General features: G+C 38.8%; 1 protein-coding gene across 1 annotated transcript; it reads left to right on the top strand.

Moving 5' to 3' along the window:
- Window positions 1-18,617: 18,617 nt before the first annotated feature.
- Window positions 18,618-21,531, top strand: LOC110914197 (zinc finger protein BRUTUS). Its single transcript, XM_022159008.2, has 8 exons — window positions 18,618-18,643; window positions 18,814-18,931; window positions 19,410-19,761; window positions 19,845-20,015; window positions 20,606-20,828; window positions 20,904-21,165; window positions 21,250-21,309; window positions 21,502-21,531. Exons 1-8 carry the CDS (start codon window positions 18,618-18,620, stop codon window positions 21,529-21,531), a joined length of 1,242 nt encoding a protein of 413 aa, XP_022014700.2.
- The last annotated feature ends 1,682 nt before the right edge of the window (window positions 21,532-23,213 follow it).

Genomic DNA, 23,213 nt, shown 5'->3' with positions numbered 1-23,213 from the left:
GCATCAAACACCCTTACAGTATTATTCATCATAATATTATGTACAAGTATTCAAAACTCAGACAAGAAGTGTGGGGGGGGGGCTTCCCTGCTTAAACTCGGACATGGGGAGGTGAAGGGTGCTAAAAGTCGGACCATGGGGGTTTCCTTATGAAACTCGGACCCCTTGGCTTAACAAAACTCGGTCCACACATAGGTTTTAAAGTCGGACATCACTTGTTCTCTTATAATAAAACTCGGTCCATATATTCATCAAATAACTCGGTCCATATATTCATTCAATAAACTCGGTCCATATCTTCATTTAATAAACTCGGTCCATATATTCATTCAATAAACTCGGTCCATATATTCATCAAATAACTCGGACCAAAACACTTGTACATAACTCGGACCATGTCTTCATTTAATAAACTCGGGCATGCTTTCATTTCACAAGGTCGGACAAGGATTCTAAAGCCCAAAAACTCGGACCTATGCCATGTTTAAACTCGGACTATGCTTTCATTTGATAAACTCGGACCTAGTGTCCATCAAGTAATTCGATCCACAAGTAATTCATTAAACTCTGACATGGCATGTTATTCAAACTCAGACACCAAATTATGCACAGAAACTCAGACAAACAATTAAAAACTCAGACTGTTAACTCTGAACATTAACGTACGTGATTTCCAAAGCTAATTCACACAATCATTGGAACAGTTACATTCTTGCACTAACACGATCAGGAAACCCTAACTTCATACATTTGCATTGCACTGATCAAATAAACCATCAATATTTCTAGCATATCATGCATCTAAATCATCAGGCAATTGATTATACAACTAATTAACATCATTATCTCAATACTCAGAATCAAATCAATAGCACAAAACATCATATGAAGAACTAGGGTTTATAAGGATTACAAGGATCAAGAATTGATAACAATCAAATAATCAACAAACAATAATCATTTACCTTGTGATGATTCTAGAGAAATGTGAAATCAAAAGTGATGATTAGCTTGACAATGATGATGGTGATGATTGCTAGAGAGCCAAAGAAATGAGAGTACGTGCTTGGATTCTTGTGTGTGTGGTTTAGTGAAGAATTAGGGTTAAGTATAATTAAGTTTTCACTAATAACTCTTCACACCCTCAAATATTCTATTTTACAAAAGTACACCATCTCAATCAATTTGACAGTTTCACCACCAAGTTTATACATTTGACAAGTTTATCACAATTAACACATAGTCATGCACAATCACAATTAACATATACAATTCCATAACAACTAATTGTGAAATCAATCGACTAAATAATACAAGAACGTGCAATAAATGCGAAATAGACATCTTGGAATTTCGAGTTGTCACAAAATTAATAAACACTGATACCACCCGCTCTGCGTGCCGTGGGCGCCCGCCTTCCGGGGCAGGGGTCGGGGGTTGCGACAGTTATCATTTACGAAGAACATCTCCATGGCCCCGTGTCACACCCCCAAAATCCACACGCGGAGTACCACCGCTTGGAGGCGTGACATGACCAGGATCAAGCCACCAATCATATCGAACACAACATTTAATAATAAAAATAGATAATGTAATTCATCACGACATGATTGATGTTCAAAACCAAACTTTGTTTAAGTAGCGGAAGCATATAAATAAACACAATATAGTTAACAGTTTGAAATGTCATAAATGTTTGGCAATCCTTCACTAATCCTTGTCCACAACGACCTGCCCCTCCTTGTGCAAGCTCCATAAGTACCTAAGGTCCTGCAAGGCATGCAACAAAGAGTCAACAACTAGTTGAGCGAGTTCACAGTTAAAAGTTCAGTAATAGTATAGTGTGAGTAGTAGTAAGTTCGTTCGTTATATCATATATCATATTTCCATCGCGGCCTCCCAGGCAGGTGTGCGAAGATGTTAGGGGATGTTCCTCCCCAAGTATTCTAGACTAGGTTTATTTGTATCGCGGCCTCCCAGGCAGGTATGCGAAGATTAGTAAATTCAGTTCGCGGCCTTCCTAAGGCAGGTGTGCGAAGACAGTCATAATATCGCGGCCAACCCTTGGCAGGTGTGCGAAGATCAGTTCAATAAGTGTTACTAGTCTAGTCGTATCGTATCGTTAGGTTCTATCAGCTGAGTATGTACAGTAATTCAACAAATCCCATTCCCACCCGGGAACCCCATGCCTTGGCTGTGTGAACTCACCTTGGGTTGCTCGGCAGATACACAAAAGTAAAGGGTTCTTGAACTAAGAGTGGTCAACCACGTCCGGATTGAGAGGAGAAGGGGAATCGGCCAAGTCAAGAGCTTCGAGAGGGATGGTTGCCGTCGGGTTCGTGAGGAGGAGAGAAGGAAGAGAAGAGGGAGGTAGGGTTTTGTGACTTGTATGTGTTATGTTTTGCAACAAATGAGAAAACAAGCCCCTAGAGAGTGTTTGTTTGCGTAAGGGGAGTGGGCCGAGCCCAACACGGCTGCCCTATGGTGTCCGATTACAAGGTGTGGCCCAATGGGCTTGTGCGATCAATTCGTGTTGTGCGGTTCGGGCCGTTAAATATACACACACATTACATAACACAATGCACATAGTCATAACAATCATTAAATAATATATTTCACATAAGCACGTAGCGTTACAAGATAGGTCTAAAATACGAGTTGTCACATTATCCCCAACTAAAAAGAAATTTCGTCCCGAAATTTGGTACGCACTCACTGAGGAAGCTAGGTAAGTTGTATTGTTCACTAGTTTTCCTGGGGTGTCACATCCTCCCCCCGTTGATCTGGAATTTCGTCCCGAAATTCCGCAGTAGTAGCTTTAGCCTCAGTAGTGGTTGCATTGGTTCCGAATAACTGGGGGTACTTTTCTGTCATCTGATCTTCGCGTTCCCAGGTGTACTCTGGGCCGCGTCGGGAGTTCCAACGAACTCGAACAAGAGGGATTCTCTTGTTTTTGAGGACCTTAACATCCCGGTCCGTGATTTCTACAGGTTCCTCGACGAACTTCAACCGCTCGTCGATAGTGAGTTCCTTAAAAGGAACTATGAGGGTCTCATCTGACAGGCACTTCTTCAGATTCGACACGTGAAAGACATTGTGAACTGCACAGAGTTCAGCTGGTAGGTTTAGCTTGTAGGCCACCTTGCCTATTTTCTCAATGATCTCGAACGGTCCGACATATCGCGGATTTAGTTTGCCCCGTTTGCCAAAACGAACCACACCCTTCCAGGGTGAGACTTTTAGTAAAACCCGGTCCCCGACCTGAAATTCCAACGGTTTTCTACGCTTATCCGCGTAGGCTTTCTGACGGTCGCGTGCTGCCGCTATGCGTTGTCGTATCTGCGCAATCTTTTCTGTGGCGTCCACCACAATTTCTGGACCCGTGATCTGACTATCCCCCACCTCTGCCCAACAGAGAGGTGACCGGCATTTACGCCCGCACAATGCCTCGAATGGAGCGGCTTGTATGCTGGTGTGATAGCTGTTATTATATGAGAACTCCACCAAAGGGAGATGCTTTTCCCAGCCGTTGCCGAAATCAATAACACATGCCCGCAGCATGTCTTCAAGAGTTTGGATCGTTCGCTCAGACTGCCCATCCGTCTGAGGATGATATGCTGTGCTCATGTCTAACCGTGAGCCAAAAGATTTGTGCATCGCTTGCCATAGTTCTGACGTGAATCGTGCATCCCGATCCGAAATGATGGAGGTGGGCACCCCGTGCCTCGAAACAACTTCTTTAAGATAGACGTCTGCGAGAGTGGAGAACTTATCTGTTTCCTTTATAGCCAGGAAGTGTGCAGACTTGGTGAGTCGATCCACGATCACCCATATAGTGTCGTTCCCACGCTGAGATCTGGGTAGGCCTGTAACAAAATCCATGGAAATTTCTTCCCATTTCCATTGCGGTATCTTGGGTTGCTGAAGTAAACCCGCTGGTTTCTGATATTCCACTTTGACTTTTGCACAAGTCAAACACTTGCCAACGTAAGTAGCGATGTGGGCCTTCATGCTAGGCCACCAGTATGTAGTTCTGATGTCATGGTACATTTTATCCGAACCTGGATGTACCGAGTAGCGAGACTTGTGTGCTTCATCCATCACAAGCTCTCGTAAACCGCCATAATGTGGGACCCAAATACGTCCCGTTACATAATAGGCACCGTCTTCCTTTTGTTCCATTCGTTGCCTTGAGCCGCGTAAGGCTTCAGCCTTGACGTTTTCGGGTTTCAATGCTTCGATCTGAGCAGTTCGTATCTGTGCAGGAAGACTGGACTGAATAGTGAGCTGCAAAGCTCGTACACGCCTAGGTAGAGTGTCTTTCCGACTGAGAGCGTCAGCCACCACATTGGCTTTGCATGGATGATACTTGATGGTGCATTCGTAATCGTTCAGAAGTTCAACCCATCGTCGTTGACGCATGTTCAAATCCTTTTGCTTAAGAATATGCTCGAGACTCCTGTGATCGGTGTAAATTGTGCACCTGGTACCGTACAGATAGTGTCGCCATATCTTAAGCGCGAAAACAACAGCTCCCAGCTCTAAATCGTGCGTCGTGTAGTTCCGTTCATGAACCTTGAGCTGACGAGAAGCGTAAGCTATAACTTTATCCCACTGCATCAATACACACCCAAGACCCTGTATCGACGCGTCACAATAAACCACAAAGTCGTCCGTGCCCTCTGGCAATGAGAGAATAGGCGCGCTGCAAAGCCTATCCTTTAAGTACTGGAAAGCGGTTTCCTGGGGACCTCCCCAACGGTAGGTGACACCCTTCTATGTCAGTAGTGTAAGCGGCTGTGCGATCTTCGAGAAGTCTTTGATGAATCGTCTGTAATAACCCGCCAAACCCAAGAATTGGCGTATTTCCGTTGGTGTACGCGGTGCAGGCCAGTTTCTGATCGAATCTACTTTGGATGGATCGACATGAATCCCATCCCTGTTCACGACATGGCCTAAGAAGTGGACTTCACGAAGCCAGAAGTCGCATTTGGAAAACTTAGCGTACAATTGCTCCTTCCGTAGTAGTTCCAAAATCAATCGTAGATGCTGCTCGTGCTCCTCCTGACTCTTGGAGTAGATCAGAATGTCGTCGATGAAAACTATCACGAACTTGTCTAAGTAGGGTTTGCACACCCTGTTCATCAGATCCATGAATACGGCAGGCGCGTTCGTTAATCCAAATGGCATGACAAGAAACTCGTAGTGACCGTAACGAGTTCTGAAAGCGGTTTTGGAGACGTCCTCCTCACGGACTCTCAGCTGATGGTACCCTGACCTCAAGTCTATCTTGGAGTAGTAACTCGACCCTTGCAACTGGTCGAATAAGTCATCTATGCGTGGAAGAGGATAACGATTCTTCACCGTTACCTTGTTCAGTTCACAGTAGTCGATGCACATCCTGAAAGTGCCATCCTTCTTTTTCACGAAAAGTACTGGAGCTCCCCAAGGCGATGAGCTGGGACGAATAAAGCCCTTTTCCAAGAGTTCTTGTAGCTGCTTGGACAGTTCCTCCAATTCTGATGGGGCTAGATGATACGGTGCGCGAGCTATGGGTGCTGCTCCAGGAGCTAACTCAATCTGGAATTCGACTTGGCGGTGAAGCGGTAAACCGGGTAAATCTTCAGGAAACACCTGAGGAAAGTCACGTACAACTGGAATATCCTCCAGCTTCTTTTCCTTTGCTGATGCATCAGTGACAAGTGCCAGAATTGCAGTGTGCCCCTTTCGTAAACATTTATGAGCCTTCAAGAAAGAGATGATGCCGACCACAGCACCACTCTTGTTGCCTTGAACTTCAAGAGGTTCTTGACTAGAGCGAGGAATACGAATGATCCTTTCCTTGCATAAAATCTCTGCGTGATGTTGGGATAACCAATCCATACCGATGGCAACGTCGAAGCTACCCAAAACTATGGGTATAAGATCTATCGAGAAGATCTGACCAGCTAAAACGATACTACAACCCTTGACTATTTGCGTGGCCTCTAAACTTTTACCATTGGCTAACTCTACGACATGTTTGGTGTTTAGGGGTGTTGGGGTACGTTTTAACAATTTACTCATTTTCATGGACATATAACTTGTATCAGCGCCCGAATCAAATAAGACAGTAACATAAATATCGTCGAGAAGAAACTTACCCATAACCACATTGGGATCATTCACTGCGTCACCCCGACCTAGCACAAAAGCACGACCCCGAGCTTCGTTGCCATTGTTGTTGTTGTTTCCCCCGTTGTTGTTATTGTTTCCGTTGCCCTGATTGTTGTTGTTGCGATTCTGGTTCTGGTTTAGTTGAGGGCAATCACGTTTGTAGTGACCTTCAGCCCCACACTGGAAACATCCCCGGTTTCCACGCTGTGGCTGCTGCTGTTGATTCTGTGGAGCTGGCGGTGGGAGTTGCTGGTTCTGATTCGCTGGCCGTGAGCTTCTACAATCCTTAGCCTCATGACCCGGCTTGAGGCATCTTTGACAACGCTCTCTGCGACACCTTCCACTGTGGTGTTTGTTGCACCTACTACACCATGGGTGAGTTCCCCGATACCCACTCTGCCCCTGACTACCTGATGATTGTTGATTCGGACTCTGGTAGTCATTAGTCTTGCGCTGCTGTGCTTGAGACTGAACAGAAACTGATCCCTTGCTGGAATCCCCATCCCATTTTCTCTTGTTGTCACTGGGAGTAGCAGAAGTAATGACAGCAGTAGTGGTAGCACTGATGCGTTTTGGCAGCTTGTTCTGTTCCACTGCCTGATCGGTGAGTCGATGAGCAAGACGTTGAATGTCTTGGATATTGTTGAGGTTAGCTGACGTCACGTGACTCTGAATCTCTGGCGCAAGCCCCTTGAGATACAACTCAATGCGCTTAACTGGAGGGTCCACCATCGTTGGACATAAGATAGCCAGTTCATTTGACCGTTTCGTGTAAGCCTCAATCTCTGACCCCGTCATCTTCAAGTGGTATAGCTCATTCTCCAGCTTGTGAATGTCGTCTCGTGTGCAGTACTCACGCTTAATCAATTCCTTGAAATCCTCCCAAGGTGTGGCGTTAGCAGCTGCCAACCCTAGGATCTGTACTTGCGCGTTCCACCAGGTGAGCGCAATCCCTTCCAACGTGCCAGTGGCATACTTGACCCTGCGAACCTCAGGGCATTCGCACATTTCGAATACTGACTCTAACTTCTCAAACCAATGGAGGAGTCCCACTGCCCCCTCGGTGCCACTGAATGTGCTTGGACGACAGTCCATGAAGTTCTTGAAGGTGCAGACAGGTTGCTGCGCGTGTTGACCTATTATGTATGAATAGGACGAAGTTAAATACCAGAGTTAATGCAGGATCTAAGGATCCTAGTGTGAGTCTATACTGCAGGGTATACTACCTGCTTGAGCAGCTGCAAGTGCCGCAGCAACTTGAGCTTGAACGAGAGCCTCTAACTGGGATTGAGTCATGTTAATTCGTCCAGACATGATCTTCATTGCAAAAGTAGAGTAAGTGAGAAAGGTTCGCGAGCAGTGCGATGACACAAAAGTGTAAGCACGTAAGTGTTCTCAGGCAATAGTGTCATGTGTATCTAAGCGTAATACGAGCAAAGTTCTATATAGTTCTAGCATGCAGGTAATGAACATAAACCATATTACCTAGGATGTCGAGTCTTGCACGTGGAGCGAAGCGGCGTTGTGGATCGTTGAGAGCACTGTACTGGTTATAGTCTGGTTTTAATAAAAACGTTTTCCCATATTAAAACCAAGTTCTCTATAACCAATGGCTCTGATACCAATCTGTCACACCCCCAAAATCCACATGCCGAGTACCACCGCTTGGAGGCGTGACATGACCAGGATCAAGCCACCAATCATATCGAACACAGCATTTAATAATAAAAATAGATAATGTAATTCATCACGACATGATTGATGTTCAAAACCAAACTTTGTTTAAGTAGCGGAAGCATATAAATAAACCCAATATAGTTAACAGTTTGAAATGTCATAAATGTTTGGCAATCCTTCACTAATCCTTTTCCACAACGACCTGCCCCTCCTTGTGCAAGCTCCATAAGTACCTAAGGTCCTGCAAGGCATGCAGCAGAGAGCCAACAACTAGTTGAGCGAGTTCACAGTTAAAAGTTCAGTAATAGTATAGTGTGAGTAGTAGTAAGTTCGTTCGTTATATCATATATCATATTTCCATCGCGGCCTCCCAGGCAGGTGTGCGAAGATGTTAGGGGATGTTCCTCCCCAAGTATTCTAGACTAGGTTTATTTGTATCGCGGCCTCCCAGGCAGGTATGCGAAGATTAGTAAGTTCAGTTCGCGGCCTTCCTAAGGCAGGTGTGCGAAGACCGTCATAATATCGCGGCCAACCCTTGGCAGGTGTGCGAAGATCAGTTCAATAAGTGTTACTAGTCTAGTCGTATCGTATCGTTAGGTTCTATCAGCTGAGTATGTACAGTAATTCAACAAATCCCATTCCCACCCGGGAACCCCATGCCTTGGCTGTGTGAACTCACCTTGGGTTGCTCGGCAGATACACAAAAGTAAAGGTTCTTAAACTAAGAGTGGTCAACCACGTCCGGATTGAGAGGAGAAGGGGAATCGGCCAAGTCAAGAGCTTCGAGAGGGATGGTTGCCGTCGGGTTCGTGAGGAGGAGAGAAGGAAGAGAAGAGGGAGTTAGGGTTTTGTGACTTGTGTGTGTTATGTTTTGCAATAAATGAGAAAACAAGCCCCTAGAGAGTGTTTGTTTGCGTAAGGGGAGTGGGCCGAGCCCAACACGGCTGCCCTATGGTGTCCGATTACAAGGTGAGGCCCAAATGGGCTTGTGCGATCAATTCGTGTTGTGCGGTTCGGGCCGTTAAATATACACACACATTACATAACACAATGCACATAGTCATAACAATCATTAAATAATATATTTCACATAAGCACGTAGCGTTACAAGATAGGTCTAAAATACGAGTTGTCACATTATCCCCAACTAAAAAGAAATTTCGTCCTGAAATTTGGTACGCACTCACTGAGGAAGCTAGGTAAGTTGTATTGTTCACTAGTTTTCCTGGGGTGTCACACCCCGTGCCGCCTAGGCACAATGATTTCGAACTGAGAACTCTCTGTTTTAAGTTATTTTTTCTTTGGCTTTTGAAAATTTTGAATGTAAATAACTTGAAACATTGTTGTAAAACATTTATTTTAAGAGAGTTTGGGTTTAAAATCACTTATTTATGTTGAAAAAGCTTGAAGCTTTGAAGATTCAAGCTTTCATGGATGTAGGTTGAAGGTTTTAGAGAAGAAGGAAAGAGACAAAAGTGGCAAAGACAAGAAGATTGAATGAAACCTTTTTAAGAATATACCTTTTTGGGTATATGTGTAGAATCAGATCAGATTTTTGTCTTTGGAATGAGTCCAAGATATGCTACCAATGGCTGACTTTATAGAAAGTGATAGCACAGTGGCCACAGCCCCGTGGTCTGCAACGGGTCAGAGTAGCTTTTGGTAGCTAGTGACCACGGGGCATGTTGGCAAGGCACGGCCCTGTGGTATCTTAACAGATGGGCACGGGGGCGTGCTTATTTGGCATGACCCCGTGTTGTTTTTGAGATTTATGAAGTTTCGTCTCTATTTAAGGCGTTTTATTTTATCAGGTGGCTCTTTGCTGGTAGGAACAACACCAAAGTGTTGGATGTACCTAAGATGCTTATGATTTGTACGAAAACGCAAGAGGTTATCGGAAAGGAAGAATCTTAATCTAAACGGTGGGCGAAACCAACCTTTATTTACCTTATCCGGGCTCATGTTAAAGAAGCTATGAGTCGAATCACTCCGGTCTATGTATGCACCGGATGTAGCCGGTGGGGAGTCCATCATGGCACAATCGAAACCGGGATGACTATCGTATTCGTCCTCACAAGTTGTTAAGGCACACGTAGTGGCTTCGTTGTCGATTATTTCTAGATGCCCCCCACCAAATCTTCTCCAATGTTAGTGTTTTGTGATGAACACCACATATTCATCATAAACTCTATCTCTTTTAATTTTTGGATAATCCTCTTTTCTATTTGGCATATGTCGTCTGAGGTTATGTCTTCTTGAAAAGAGGTTTGATGGCATTCAGACGGATGATAGTTATCGTTTTTACTTTCGCCCTTCTTAAGGTGACTTTCACAGGAGGACGATCGGTTCATTAGGTAATGGGGTCGAATTTTAGAAAGTAGCATTCTAAATCTCGAATAAACCTACCACATAATTGACACCATTCATCGTAAGAATTGTGGAAGCAAAAATAATCAATATCGTCCATGTTTTTGTCAGATGATATTATCCGCTAGGATCAGACGGTTCTGTTTTGAAGTTGCTGATAAGAAGACACGGCCTCGTGTTGAGCTAACACGGCCCCGTGTCACAGCTATTGTTCTTAATAAAACAGTTTTACCAGCTTCTGTTAAGGGCACGGTCCCGTGTTTAGTGAGCACGACCCCGTGCTGTAGCTGCAGGGTAATGCAGAAATTGCAAAAAAAAAAAAAAAAAAAAGAAAATCCTAAAAATTAAAAAGAAAAAGATAAAAATGACTAGGTTGTTAATTTTAAGCTTTCTCAAAATCCTTGTGTCCCCGACAACGGCGCCAAAAACTTGACGTGCATATGAGTGTGGGTATAAATTATTAGATATATTTTAACCACTTTTTACTCGCGGATCAAGCTTTATATTTATAAAACACGATACAATACTATCATTCTACACCCGTTATGGCAAGTGCATCCATCGTAGACGTAGTATAGTGATGGTAAGATACCGAGGTCGTCCAAGTACACAAGAGCTTTTAATACCGGCTTATCGTTAACGTCTAATCTAACAACATTTTGATAAAAGTTTTTGAAAGTTTTAAAGAGATAAACTAGAAAAAAAAAATGTAAATGAAAGGAAAAAAACAAATAGACAATTAGGAATCACTTGGTTCCAACTCCTCTTTTATGTATCCTTTGATGATTTCTGCACTTTGGGCTTTTTAAGAGTTATCTTAGTTATAATGGTAAGCCCCTCTTGTGAAGTCGACGTTACCCTCAACCTATTGTTCTGAGTCAGCAAGGATATAGTCCCGCAAGGTCGGATTATTGAAAGATAATTAAATAAGTTATTAATGCTAAAAGTGGTAGGCCCCTCTTATGAAGGCGACATTACCCTCGGCCATATTAGTCTGAGTCAGCAGGGATACAGTCCCGCAAGGCCAGATAAAGTTTTAATAGTAGTTAATTTATAAGGGATTACAAGCCGTTCTTACTTCCCCCGATTTGATGCTATCTCCCTCAAGGGAAGTCCTAATAAACGTAAATCGGTTCCTCGCGGGATCTATACACTGAACGAGGTAAGAACTTTAACCAAACACCCTTCTAACCCCCTTCCAGGCAGTTAACACGCTTTATATAGACCGTAAGGACACGAATGAGTGAATCAACAAAACATGAAGAAATGATTAAATAAAATTCACCTTCAATATAAAAACCTAGTTATTAAAGTCACTAATACATACCCAATTAAAAAGTTGCCATAGATTGGAAATCAGAAGTAATACATAAAAGATTTGTCTTCGCCAAGTGATGTAAGAGATTTAGCCAAACATGGCCTTTGATTGACAAGAACTCTTACGATTGATCTTGGATCCCAAGAGTACTACACACTCTAAAAGTGGAAAGATGGATGATGGTGGTTGGTGTTGGTGTTGTAGTGGTGGTGGACTGATGGCAAGTGTGAGGAAGTGGTTTGCCAAGGGATGCCTTTCTCTTGAACCAAGCACCTCTATTTATAGTTGGAAACAAAGGTCTGGCACGGCCCCGTGGTCTTTTATTTCTCTCCCTTCATTAACTGCAGATGACAGATCTTTGTATTGACACGCCCCGTGGTGAATGAACATAGCCTCGTGGTGAGTGTACTTGCTGTACTATCTCAGATTCTGTGAATCCAAGAGTTGACCACAACCCATGTTAACTTAGCACGGCTCCGTGTTAGTTTGTCTTTTGTTGTTGTGTTTTTCTGCAGGGCATCTTGACTGGGCACGACCGCATGCCTGGTGGGTACGGCCCCGTGCCTAAGCTTATGTTTTTGTTATTTTTGTTGTTTTGGATGTGGATGGGGGTTTGGCAGGTCGTATCAATCCAACTTCCTTGTATTTGTGTTGGTTTTTGCTTTTAATTTGTTCCTTTTATCCGTTTAAGCTCTTGATCCTGTAAATTAAAAGTAAACAAAGAAACATGCTTTTTTCAACATTAGTACCGAAAAAGGGTTGATTTTATACCTTGTTTGACGTAATTTATATGTTGCATTTTACACACATCACTGACTTTTAGTATGCACACTAGGTTTATGTTTTGATTGCTAGAGAGCTCCTATATTTTAAAGTGGCATTAAAGTGAAGGTTACCCTACAAGACACTAGCATCTTGATTATCTATGTTATGTTTTGTTAAAAAAAAACGAGTTAATTGCCATTTTAGTCCCTGAGGTTTGTCTAAATTTGTCATTTTAGTCCAAATAGTTTTTTTTTCCGCCTCTAGGTCCCTGACTTTTCCCTTTTATTGCCATTTTGATCACATACCCTAACTCCATCCAAAAACCCCATTTTTAACCAAGGGTATTTTTGGGATTTTCATTTTAAATCTTTTCAATTGCCATTTTGATCCAATTCTAAAAAATCAAAAAAATTCTAAAAAATAAAAAAAAAACACTAAAAAATCCAAAAAATTCTTAAAAAATCCAAAAAATTCTAAAAAATCAAAAAAAATCTAAAAAATAAAAAAAATCATAAAAATAAAAAAAAATCTAAAAAACAAAAAAAATCAAAAAAGATCTAAAAAATCAAAAAAAAATCTAAAAAAAATAAAAAAAATCATAAAAAACCTAAAAAATCAAAAAAATTCAAAAAAAAATCAAAAGAGTAAAATCTAAAAAATAAAAAAATCTAAAAAATCCAACAAACATTGATAAATGGATTTCTGCAGCTTTTTTAGAGTTTTTATTTTTTTTGACCATGTTAGATTCCCTGTTTTTTTAAATGGATAAATAGATTTCTATCGTTAATCTGCTTAGAAACGAAACCAAAAGAGGTAAGGAGTCCATGACCTCTCTGTTGAACCCTTTGATTATAAAAGAATAAAACTTTATAATCAATTTTTTTAACAGTAAACTAACTTCCATTAAAACCGAAGACGATACAAATCAAAGTCCAGCAAGATGCTCAATGAAAATAAAACTTTATAACTACCACGTTTCACCATCTTACCACTTCTCCAAACTGAGTGAGTCTAATAATTACATTATGTTACATGTTTCACCATCTTACCACTTCTCCAAACTTTATAACTATCATGTTTCACTATCTTACCACTTCACCATTTTAGAATTTTTCTGATTTTTTGGAATTTTTTGATTTTTTAGAATTCTTTTGATTTTTTAGAATTTTTTTGGCTTTTTTATAAATTTTTTTTTTTAGAATTTTTTTATTTTTTTGATTTTTTAGAATTTTTTTGGATTTTTTTATTTTTAGAATTTTTTAATTTTTAGAACTTTTTTATTTCTATAATTTTTTTGATTTTTTAGATTTTTTTTGGATTTTTTAGAATTGGATCAAAATGGCAATTGAAAAAATTTAAAATAAAAATCCCAAAAATACCCCTGGTTAAAAATGGGGTTTTTGGATGTAGTTTGGGTATGTGATCAAAATGGCAACAAAAAGGGAAAAGTTAGGGACCCAGAGGCGAAAAAAAACTATTTGGACTAAAATGGAAAATTTGGACAAACCTCAGAGACTAAAATGACAATTAACTAAAAAAACCTATTCTTTTGGTTTGTATATGACATTAGAGGATCTGGGCATGTTTTCCGTTGCGTATGAAATATCTAGCTTAAGAACTATGTTGTAATGCGAAAATCCAAAGTATGAGTCATCGGGTTTGGGGCGTTGCATATATAAGTAGACACGTAGATTACTTTAGTTGGTGATTTAACATGATTTAAAGTGATTTAAACTAAAAAAGGAAAACATCGAATTTTGTTCAATTTGTGGAACACCTAAAGTGATGAAATCAAAGACCTAATTGATGGAATTTGAATCTGGGTTGTCGAGACTTTTTCGTCTAACTGGAAAAAAGCTCGTAACTATACTTAGGGGTGTTCAAAATTCGATTTGGATTCGGGAAATTCGAAATTCGACTTAATTCGAATTCGATTATCATAGTTCGAATTCGAATTGATTCGTATTGAAGTCCAATAATTAAATACGCATCGAATATGAATTAATAATTTTCAATTTGATTCGATTTAAAATTCGAATTCAATTTATACACACACACATTTAACTTCTAAACTTGGCCAAAGTATTAATTACATCCATAAGTGATAAGTTTATTATTCATAACATTACCAAACCTAATGACAAATAGATCATACTACTTATTTTTGAATTTTACCTAACTTAAATCGCTACCGGTAAGCAACCTATCTTCTAAATTTTGGTTTTTTGAGATATGGATAGTTAATTAATCTTGCAGATTAGTATATTTTGTGTTAAATATAATTAGTTTTAGTAGTTTAAAAAATGAATGTAAAATAATTTATTGTTTAAGGTGAATTTAAATTAAATCGAATTTATTCAAATTCTATTCGAATTTGAGTTTCAAATATGAATCGAATCGATTCGAATACGAATTCAGGTAAAAAAAAATAAAAAGTAGAAAAATTTGATTCGATTAACTCGAAATTCGTTATTGAATTCAATGAACACCCCTAACTATACTCCTAACGCAAGTTATGTTGGTTTGAATATTGGGATTTATCAAGTTATTGGGTCATTGGTAGGGGTCTAGGCGCCATGCACCTTATTGAAACGTCATTATAAAGTTCTTCATATTTGCATGGTTGTTGGGTAGTTAGTAGGAACTTATTATCAGTATAAGTTGTTAATTTCCATCAGTTAAAAAAATTCGGCATCAACTTGGTCCATTAGTGGCAAGTGGAATAAAGAACAACTTATCAGTAGCAATTGCACGCGGTAGTAATGAATATGATCAGTGGCAACTGATCTTCCGTTTTAATTGGTAATCAGCAGTAAGCTAATGGATCAACAATAACTGAGATCTTGTTGATAGGCCATCATCAGTATCATGACCGTCATCTATCCTACTCTTTCATGAAAAGTTGCAACACGTCAACAAAACGTTGTGATAGTTTCCCACGAGTAAAAAGACAGTCTTTGGTCTGCTTCACATACGATTTGATATACGAATTTTGGTACAATTTTCATACAAAAAAACATACCCATTCTTGGGTTTTCTCTGAATTATTTGTTAAAAAATTTTGAGACTACCATCAAACTAATTTATCTGAAAATGATACGTACAATATTCAAAGATTATATAAAGATTTATAAACTTTAAAACCTACTTGTAATATTTTTCACGTCAGAAAAGAAAAAATGGTTTATCGTTGGTAATTGGTGATGAGCTTCATTAATAATTGTGTCAACGTTCTTTTTAAATGTTTTTATGACCGGCCAAACCATCACTAGTCCACTAAGGGTGAACGGGGCACCATGCGGTGACCCAAGTCTCCTAGAGGAAACACCGCCGCCATCAACGAGGGGAGTCAATTAGGTGAATGAAATCGGTGAGAGGTTACCGAATGAAGGAGGGAGGGAGATGGTGGGCCACCCTTTTTTCAACCAATCAAAACATTTCTTTTTTTTTCTTTTTGAATAAAAAAACAAGTCCCCTAAGAGGAGAGTGCCGCCATCAAATTGAGGGTGTGAGGGAAGTTAAGAGGGGAGTTGACGTGGCGCGTGCCGATTGGCCGTGCGTAAGAGAGGGGACTCCCCTAAAAGGTAAACTGTTTCTTTTCTCCTCAAATTGCAATTTACAGGTTCATCTACAAAAATACAAAATAAGCATCATATTTTATTTATTTAGGTTTTTGTATTTTATTTAAATTTCAATTATACTACCAAAATACAAGTAAAATAGTAAACCTACACCCAAAATTGTAAATATTGTATTACATTGTTTATGATACCTTCTAGCTAGTTCTTAAGTCTATTTCAACCGGTGTAGCGTTTAGGCGATCAATTTCATATGTGTTCAGGTTTAAAATCATTGCTTTTTCTTCCCATTAGACTAGAAGGTATGGGGGCCGGCTTGGCCCGGCGCCGGACCCCCACACCGCCCCCCTCTTCCGGCTTCCGTCACAAACGGCGACCCACAGCCGGGTCCGCCGTGCCTCCTTCTTCCTTTTCCTCTCACATATACCTATACATATATACATATATATACATAAAGGGGTTCATCCCCCACCCCCCTAGGTCCATCCCCTCCAAGCCACTCCTACGTGGCGCCTATGTGGCGGCTCATCCCCTCCAAGCCCATCCAAACCATACCTTCTAGTCTTAGTACTACTGCTACTGCTGCTGCTCCTTCTCACTACTTTTATTATTATTATTATTATTATTATTATTATTATTATTATTATTATTATTATTATTATTATTATTATTATTATTAATGTGTATATCGAGAAAACAGTATATTGGTTTCTACACGGGAGAGTGATTTGAACTTGATTTAGTATGACATGACATGATTAGTTATAATGTGGTTGTTGCAAAATAACTACATATTTCATAAGACTTGAGTTTAAACATGTAACTTTATTTAAAAAGATATGATAAATGGAAAAAAAGTGTACTTTAAAATAACAAAACTTTTAAAGACAGTGATGTTTTTTTTTTCTTTTTTGTAATTCTGAAAACTAAAGACTTACAGGCAAACTTTTTTTTAAAAACCTATTCTTGCTACTTAAAAGATACAAGATTCAAATATCATTTGTCTACCTTTCAATCGAATAAAATTTTGTAAAAAGAGCCCAAAAGTTTATTGAGGTGCTTAATCTTTTGGCCAAAAGCATATTGTATGATGTTTGGTTTGTTGCAATTCAATAAATTTGGAATCAAATTTCCTTTTTAACATATTTGGTTTGCAAAAATAATTGGAATTAGAATTTGAAATAAAATTTAACGGAAAACATATTTTGTGTAGAATGAGGAATTCGGGATGGAAATCTATTATCTATAATAAACATGATAAATGAGGGCTTATGTGTCATGATTTGGGGGCTTGCAAAATGATGTGGCGTCACCTAAGGCAATCTAGAAATTGGTTTTGGCTCCAAAATTTGGGTCATGAAAATTCGTGTATATGGGTTAACGCGGGATCCATATCCTTAATTTTTTACCCGTCTTTATTTGTACGATACCTGTGTTTCTTTTCCAAAACCCTAGAGAGCCTCCATCTCCATCTCCATCTCCATCCCCATTCTCCATCTCCATTCCATTCCAAGCAACTGATCATCTTCACATGTCTTTCCTAATGAATTCCATATCGATAAGATAAATGTTTTGAGCATCGTGAATCCTTCATTCGTTTCATTCAACACCGTTATTCTGACTCAAATCAAAGGACGCTTCTTTCTAAACTCTAGCCTCCTTCATCTCGCTCTTTTGGATCAATCATATTCTCATCAAATGGTTCAATAATCAGGTACCTCTTTAATCCATCAATCTCTACAACCCAATTGATTCAACCATCAGGTACATAAAGCTATTCCTTTTGGGCTTTTATGTCTGCCTTAATCGAATAACTTTGCATACCATCTATTTTTAAAGGGGTTTTTGGATGCAAAAGATTTTTTACGAGGATCTTAAAAATGAACAAGATGGAAAAGGTAAAAACTTTTTTTCTGTTTGCATAATTTATCAAAGTATGGGATGATGAGGAAGATGAATACCTAGCTCGTGTTGTTTTTGAGAATATGCATCTGAATGATGAAAAGGTAGCCGTAAATCCTGCACCTTTGCATCTTCAAGATGTTCTTTGATCCAAAATTGTAAGCATAACTATAATTGAGTATGTGTTTTTACGTTGGAAATGGGTGGGAAAAGAGGGCTGGTGTCCCATATGCAAGCAAGGAGTGATCCTTAGTTATGGAAGTACCATATATGTGTTCTTCCTTTGTCCGGGTAATAACAAGGATCAGTCAATTGTTAATTGCTATTTTAATGCAGTATCTGTCGTTGCGTCAGATGATCAGTCAATTGTTAATTGTTATTTTAATATCCTGTTTTTTTATTGTTATTTATCATCTTTCTTTTAATGCAGTATTTAAGAGACCCTTCTTGGATGACTTTTTAGGATTTTTCTTTGAGAGATTTGACGTTGCCATTTGGTCTTCAAGAACCAGGTATTACATTGTTAGTAAGTTAAATATATTTTACCATTCAGTGTCTCCTATAATGCGCTGTGAGCACTTTGTAACTCATGAAATTTTGCATAGGAAAATTTTGGACCCTGTGATTGATTATTTGTTAGGGGATTTGAAGAAGATGTTGGTGTTTATTTGGGTACGTGTTTCGTATTTTTCAAGAGACCCTTCATTGAAAAGATGTGGTCACTGGCAGCATTATATTTGTTTGTTATTAACTAAGGTTATTATTATATGTATTATTGTTTTTAGGACATATCTCACTGCACCAATTCAAGTGCCCGAAGCCTTGAAAACTATCACAAGTTCATAGTCTTCAAGATGGACTGTTATAATTTTTGTCTCTGGTAATTACATATCCTGTTTTTTTATTGTTATTTATCATCTTTCTTTTAATGCAATACTTAAGAGACCCTTCTTGGATGACCAGTCAAAGTGACCTTCTTTGTTTTAGGAATCGAGTAAATATCTTTCACCGCTCTTTGTTCTATTCTAACTAATTTAAATTGTTGTATAGGAGAAATGGAGCTCTATCTTTTGATGACTTGGCGGGCCAAATAACACTTGAAAAGAATGGAAAAGTCCTTGACTTCTTCCCTAGGGAGGTGTCAACCGATCACATTACCGCTCTTCAGGTCTATTATAAACCACTTGCTTTTCAATTTCAACACATTTTAGGGATGCTTGGATCTGTGTTCTGCATCTGATTATTTGCTATTGAAAGATTAGAAAAAATTGATCTGCTGTAATAAGAGGTTGTGGAAGATAGTTGAATGTATTGTTGAATGTATGGTTTACTGTGTGTTAAACATCATATATTGTGAAGAAATCATTAATATGTACTTATATAGTGAGTTTGTTGAGTAACTGTGAGAAATTTGGTTATTTTTGAGCTGGAAATGTGATGGTTTAATTTGTACTTTAATTGATTAGATCTTGAAGTTATGATTCTAATTAATGACATGTATAGTTATCATGTTTGATAATTCAAGTTAATATTAAGTGGATCTCGGTTTTAGATAGTTGAGTAAGGAAGCATAGAAAGTTTTTGCGGATATGGAGACTTTTGAACTAACACGGTCTGAACAGCATATTTTATATTTTTTATAGTAGGCTGAACTGGCGACTAAGGTTCAGGGGATGTGTAAGTCGATCAGAGTAACACTAGATCATCATATTTTGCGTGAAGAGCTTGAATTATGGCCTTTGTTCGATATGCATTTTTCTATCAAGGAGCAAGATAAGCTCATGGGTCGAATCATTGGTACTACGGGTGCTGAGGTGTTGCAGTCGATGTTGCCATGGGTGACATTTGTACTTACTCAAGAAGAACAAGACAGAATGATGGACACATGGAAACAAGCTACCAAAAATACGACGTTTACCGAGTGGCTTAATGAATGGTGGGACGAATCTTCTCCTTCAGATGCATCATCTTCAGTGTCAGATAAAAATATTTCACAAGGTTTGTTATTCCAGTCTCTCTGTTTCTTTTAACTTTTTAGGGGATATCTTAGTTATATTGTTTTTTCTTTTAATTTCATTTAGGATCTGAATTACATGAAGTGTTAGATCCAAATGGTTATACCTTCAAGCCCGGTTGGAAAGATATATTTCGGATGAATGAAAATGAGCTTGAATCAGAAATGAGAAAAGTTTCCAGTGATCCGATTCTTGATCCCCGAAGGAAGGCTTATCTCGTGCAAAACCTTATGACCAGGTGTGTTTGATTTTCCCCTTATCTTTTTTTTTTTTTTTTTTTTTTTTCATTTTTATGGTAATTTCAGTTATTTTAAAGAGTAAAATGCCATTTTCGTCCCTAAGGTTTGGCCACTTTTGCGACTTTTGTCCAAAGGTTTGTTTTCCCGCATCCGCATCCAAAAGGTTTGAAACCTTGCCATTTTCAGCCAAATCATTAACTCCATCCATTTTTCTTCATTATTAAATGAGGGCCATTTTTGTCTTTTTAGACATTTTTTATTAAAATAAAAAAAAAAACACTATAAGAAATAAAGATCCACCTCTGTTGACTTTCTCCCCACCAAACCCTTTAGACATCACAAAAATGTCTAAAAATGGAAATACCCCTGACTTGGCGTTAAAAATGGATGGAGTTAACGAGTTGGATGAAAATGGCAAGATTCAAACCTTTTGGACCCAGATGCGGAAAATCAAAACTTTTGGATGAAAGTCGCAAAAGTAACAAAACCTCAGGGACGAAAATCGAAAAATAGCATTTTACTCTATTTTAAATTAAGTCAAAACAAGTTAAACATTCTTGCTGACTAATTAAATTAATGGTCAACGTGGTCGTTGGATAGCCGCTCAACAGAAATTACCTCAAGGAAGTGAAAGCGACGAATCAGATAGCGAACGTCTACACGGATGCTCGCCTTCGTTTCGTGACGAAGAGAAACAAATCTTCGGTTGTGAACACTATAAACGCAACTGCAAGCTTCATGCTGCATGTTGTCAAAAGCTATTTACATGCAGGTTCTGTCATGATAATGTCAGTGACCATACAATGGACAGGTTACCACTCCTTTTCCACTGAGTAATAGTTTAATGGTTTAATAATAAAACTTACTTATTTATTTACTATATCAGGAAAGCTACAACTGAAATGATGTGTATGAATTGCTTGAAAGTTCAACCCGTTGGGCCAGTTTGCTCAACCCCATTTTGCAATGGACTTTCAATGGCAAAATATTATTGTAGCTACTGTTTGGGGATAAAGTTATTGGATCATAAGTGTAGGGAGAAAGGTTTGGAAACAAATTGCCCTATTTGCTGTGATTTTTTATTTACATCAAGTGCAGCTCTTAAAGCGCTTCCCTGCGGTTATTTTATGCACTCTGCTTGCTTCCAGGTGGCACCATGTTACCTTTTATGTTTCTATATTCGAAATCTTTGTTGCTGATTACTTAATTATTGTCGTCTTTGCTTTCAATAGGCGTATGCTTGCACACATTACATCTGTCCTATATGCAGCAAATCTATGGGAGATATGTCGGTAAGCGACTGCTTTTTTATTTACTTACGTTTAAACTCAATTTACTAAGGGAAAGGTTTTGGTAACTCGAAAGATATGCATCTTCAAAGGGACTCGACTATCTTTAAATTGTGTATCCACTGTATCACTAATTTATGTAACATGAGACTTTGTATTTTATTTTATTTGTACACTTGATATTTATCTTAATAGTTTTCTCCAACCCGGGTAGCACCCGGGTGATAACCTAGTTAATTCTATAAAATTCACCAAGTAATGGAAAACAATATATTTACTATCTATGTCATTATAGCCAAGTGGCATTTTATGGGTGTGATAAAGCGCCCTGAGTTCGATTTCCATAATGGGTTTTTCCCAGATTTATTAGGTTTTCTCCTGAATTGATGTATAGACATTATTGCCTAGTGAAGATGTATATGATCAGGTGGTTCCGTCGATGGCACGATTATACTCCAGTGGTCCGTCAGTTATCCTAAATTGTCATTCAAAAAAAAAAATGAAAACAATATACTCATTCCAACATGTGAGCGAATTATTAAACAAACAAAAACTCATATACCTCCGCACACTTTCATTTTTGGTGTACACCTTTAATTCTGGCCACCGTTTTCTACCGTACTCCAGATCTTTCAACCATTATAAATCCATTGAGTCAAGTCTATAGCAAAAACATGGTCTCAAGCGGTCTTGATCTAGGGTTTTGTGACCGGTAAGATGACGGCAACATCAGCGCGACGGTTCTTTGATTAGCAAATGGTTAATCGGAACTCGCGAATGAACAATAATGATCGAAAGAATCAACATCATGAATTGGTTAAAAGCAATAGAAATAATTTTCAAGTTTCAATTCACAGTTTTAGGCATCTACAAAAGGAACACATTTTAAATCAGATCGGACAATTTCAAATTTGTTTCAACAACACTTTATGTTTATAGTTTTCCTAACCATGTGAATGGATTGATGTTGAAGGAACATTGTAATCATTTGTGGATATGTCTCTCACGTCTATATGGCGAAGAAGTTGTCTAAGTTAAGGAAGTGATTCGCATTTATTCACTTCATTCGAGTTAAGGAACCTATGAGTTTGTTAAGAAACTTACGTACGACATGGTTTAGAAATCACTATTTGTGCTTTTATAGGGCTAGAGTTGTTAAACAGGAATCAACATTGGATGATGTGATAAAGGATAATGGAATTGGCTCCTAATTTTACTTTTAATAGGACCCAACAACATGCTAAACCTCGAAACCGAACTTCTAAGACGAGTACGTTGTCACACCCGCTCAAAGGCGGAAGCACGAGGTGTGATCGTGATTGATTCTCATTGCATACAAATTAGCAAACATTCTATATGATTAAAAATAAACTCCCAATGCCATTCATAGATTCAAGTTTCAAAACATAAGTTAAGTAAAGTGTTTACATTACTTCAAAAGACAATAAGTTTTAAAGTTTACAACACATTCAAATTTCAAAGGATCAAGGATTTATTCATCATGTCGTCGCAAGGAGGCGGGACATGATGATAGATCCTATAAAAGTGGCATGGAGTAACAACACATGACTTCTTGAAGCAAAGAACAGCAAAGTATTCCACTAATTACCTGAAATACATGTAAGTTTGAAAAATCATCAACAAAGTTGGTGTGAATTCATGCAGTTAATTTGTATAGAATGTATAAGATGTATTTCTATGAAAAATGGTATGTAGCTTGTAAAAATGAGTTGAGATGTAAATAAGATGTATTACGTAAGGAAATCGAGATCGCTAATGTTTTGCAAGGACATTAACATGTGTGACAACATAGGAAGCATCCAAATCGAGGCGATTTACATCGATTACCCTTCGACTGTGACCCAAAAGCACTCTTTCGTATGGGTCAACGAGGACCAAGAGTGAGG

Source organism: Helianthus annuus, chromosome 13, assembly GCF_002127325.2.
Source record: "Helianthus annuus cultivar XRQ/B chromosome 13, HanXRQr2.0-SUNRISE, whole genome shotgun sequence".
Lineage (NCBI taxonomy): Eukaryota > Viridiplantae > Streptophyta > Magnoliopsida > Asterales > Asteraceae > Helianthus > Helianthus annuus.
The sequence above is the reverse complement of the archived record's forward strand: the minus strand, read 5'-3'. Positions and strand labels throughout refer to the sequence as shown.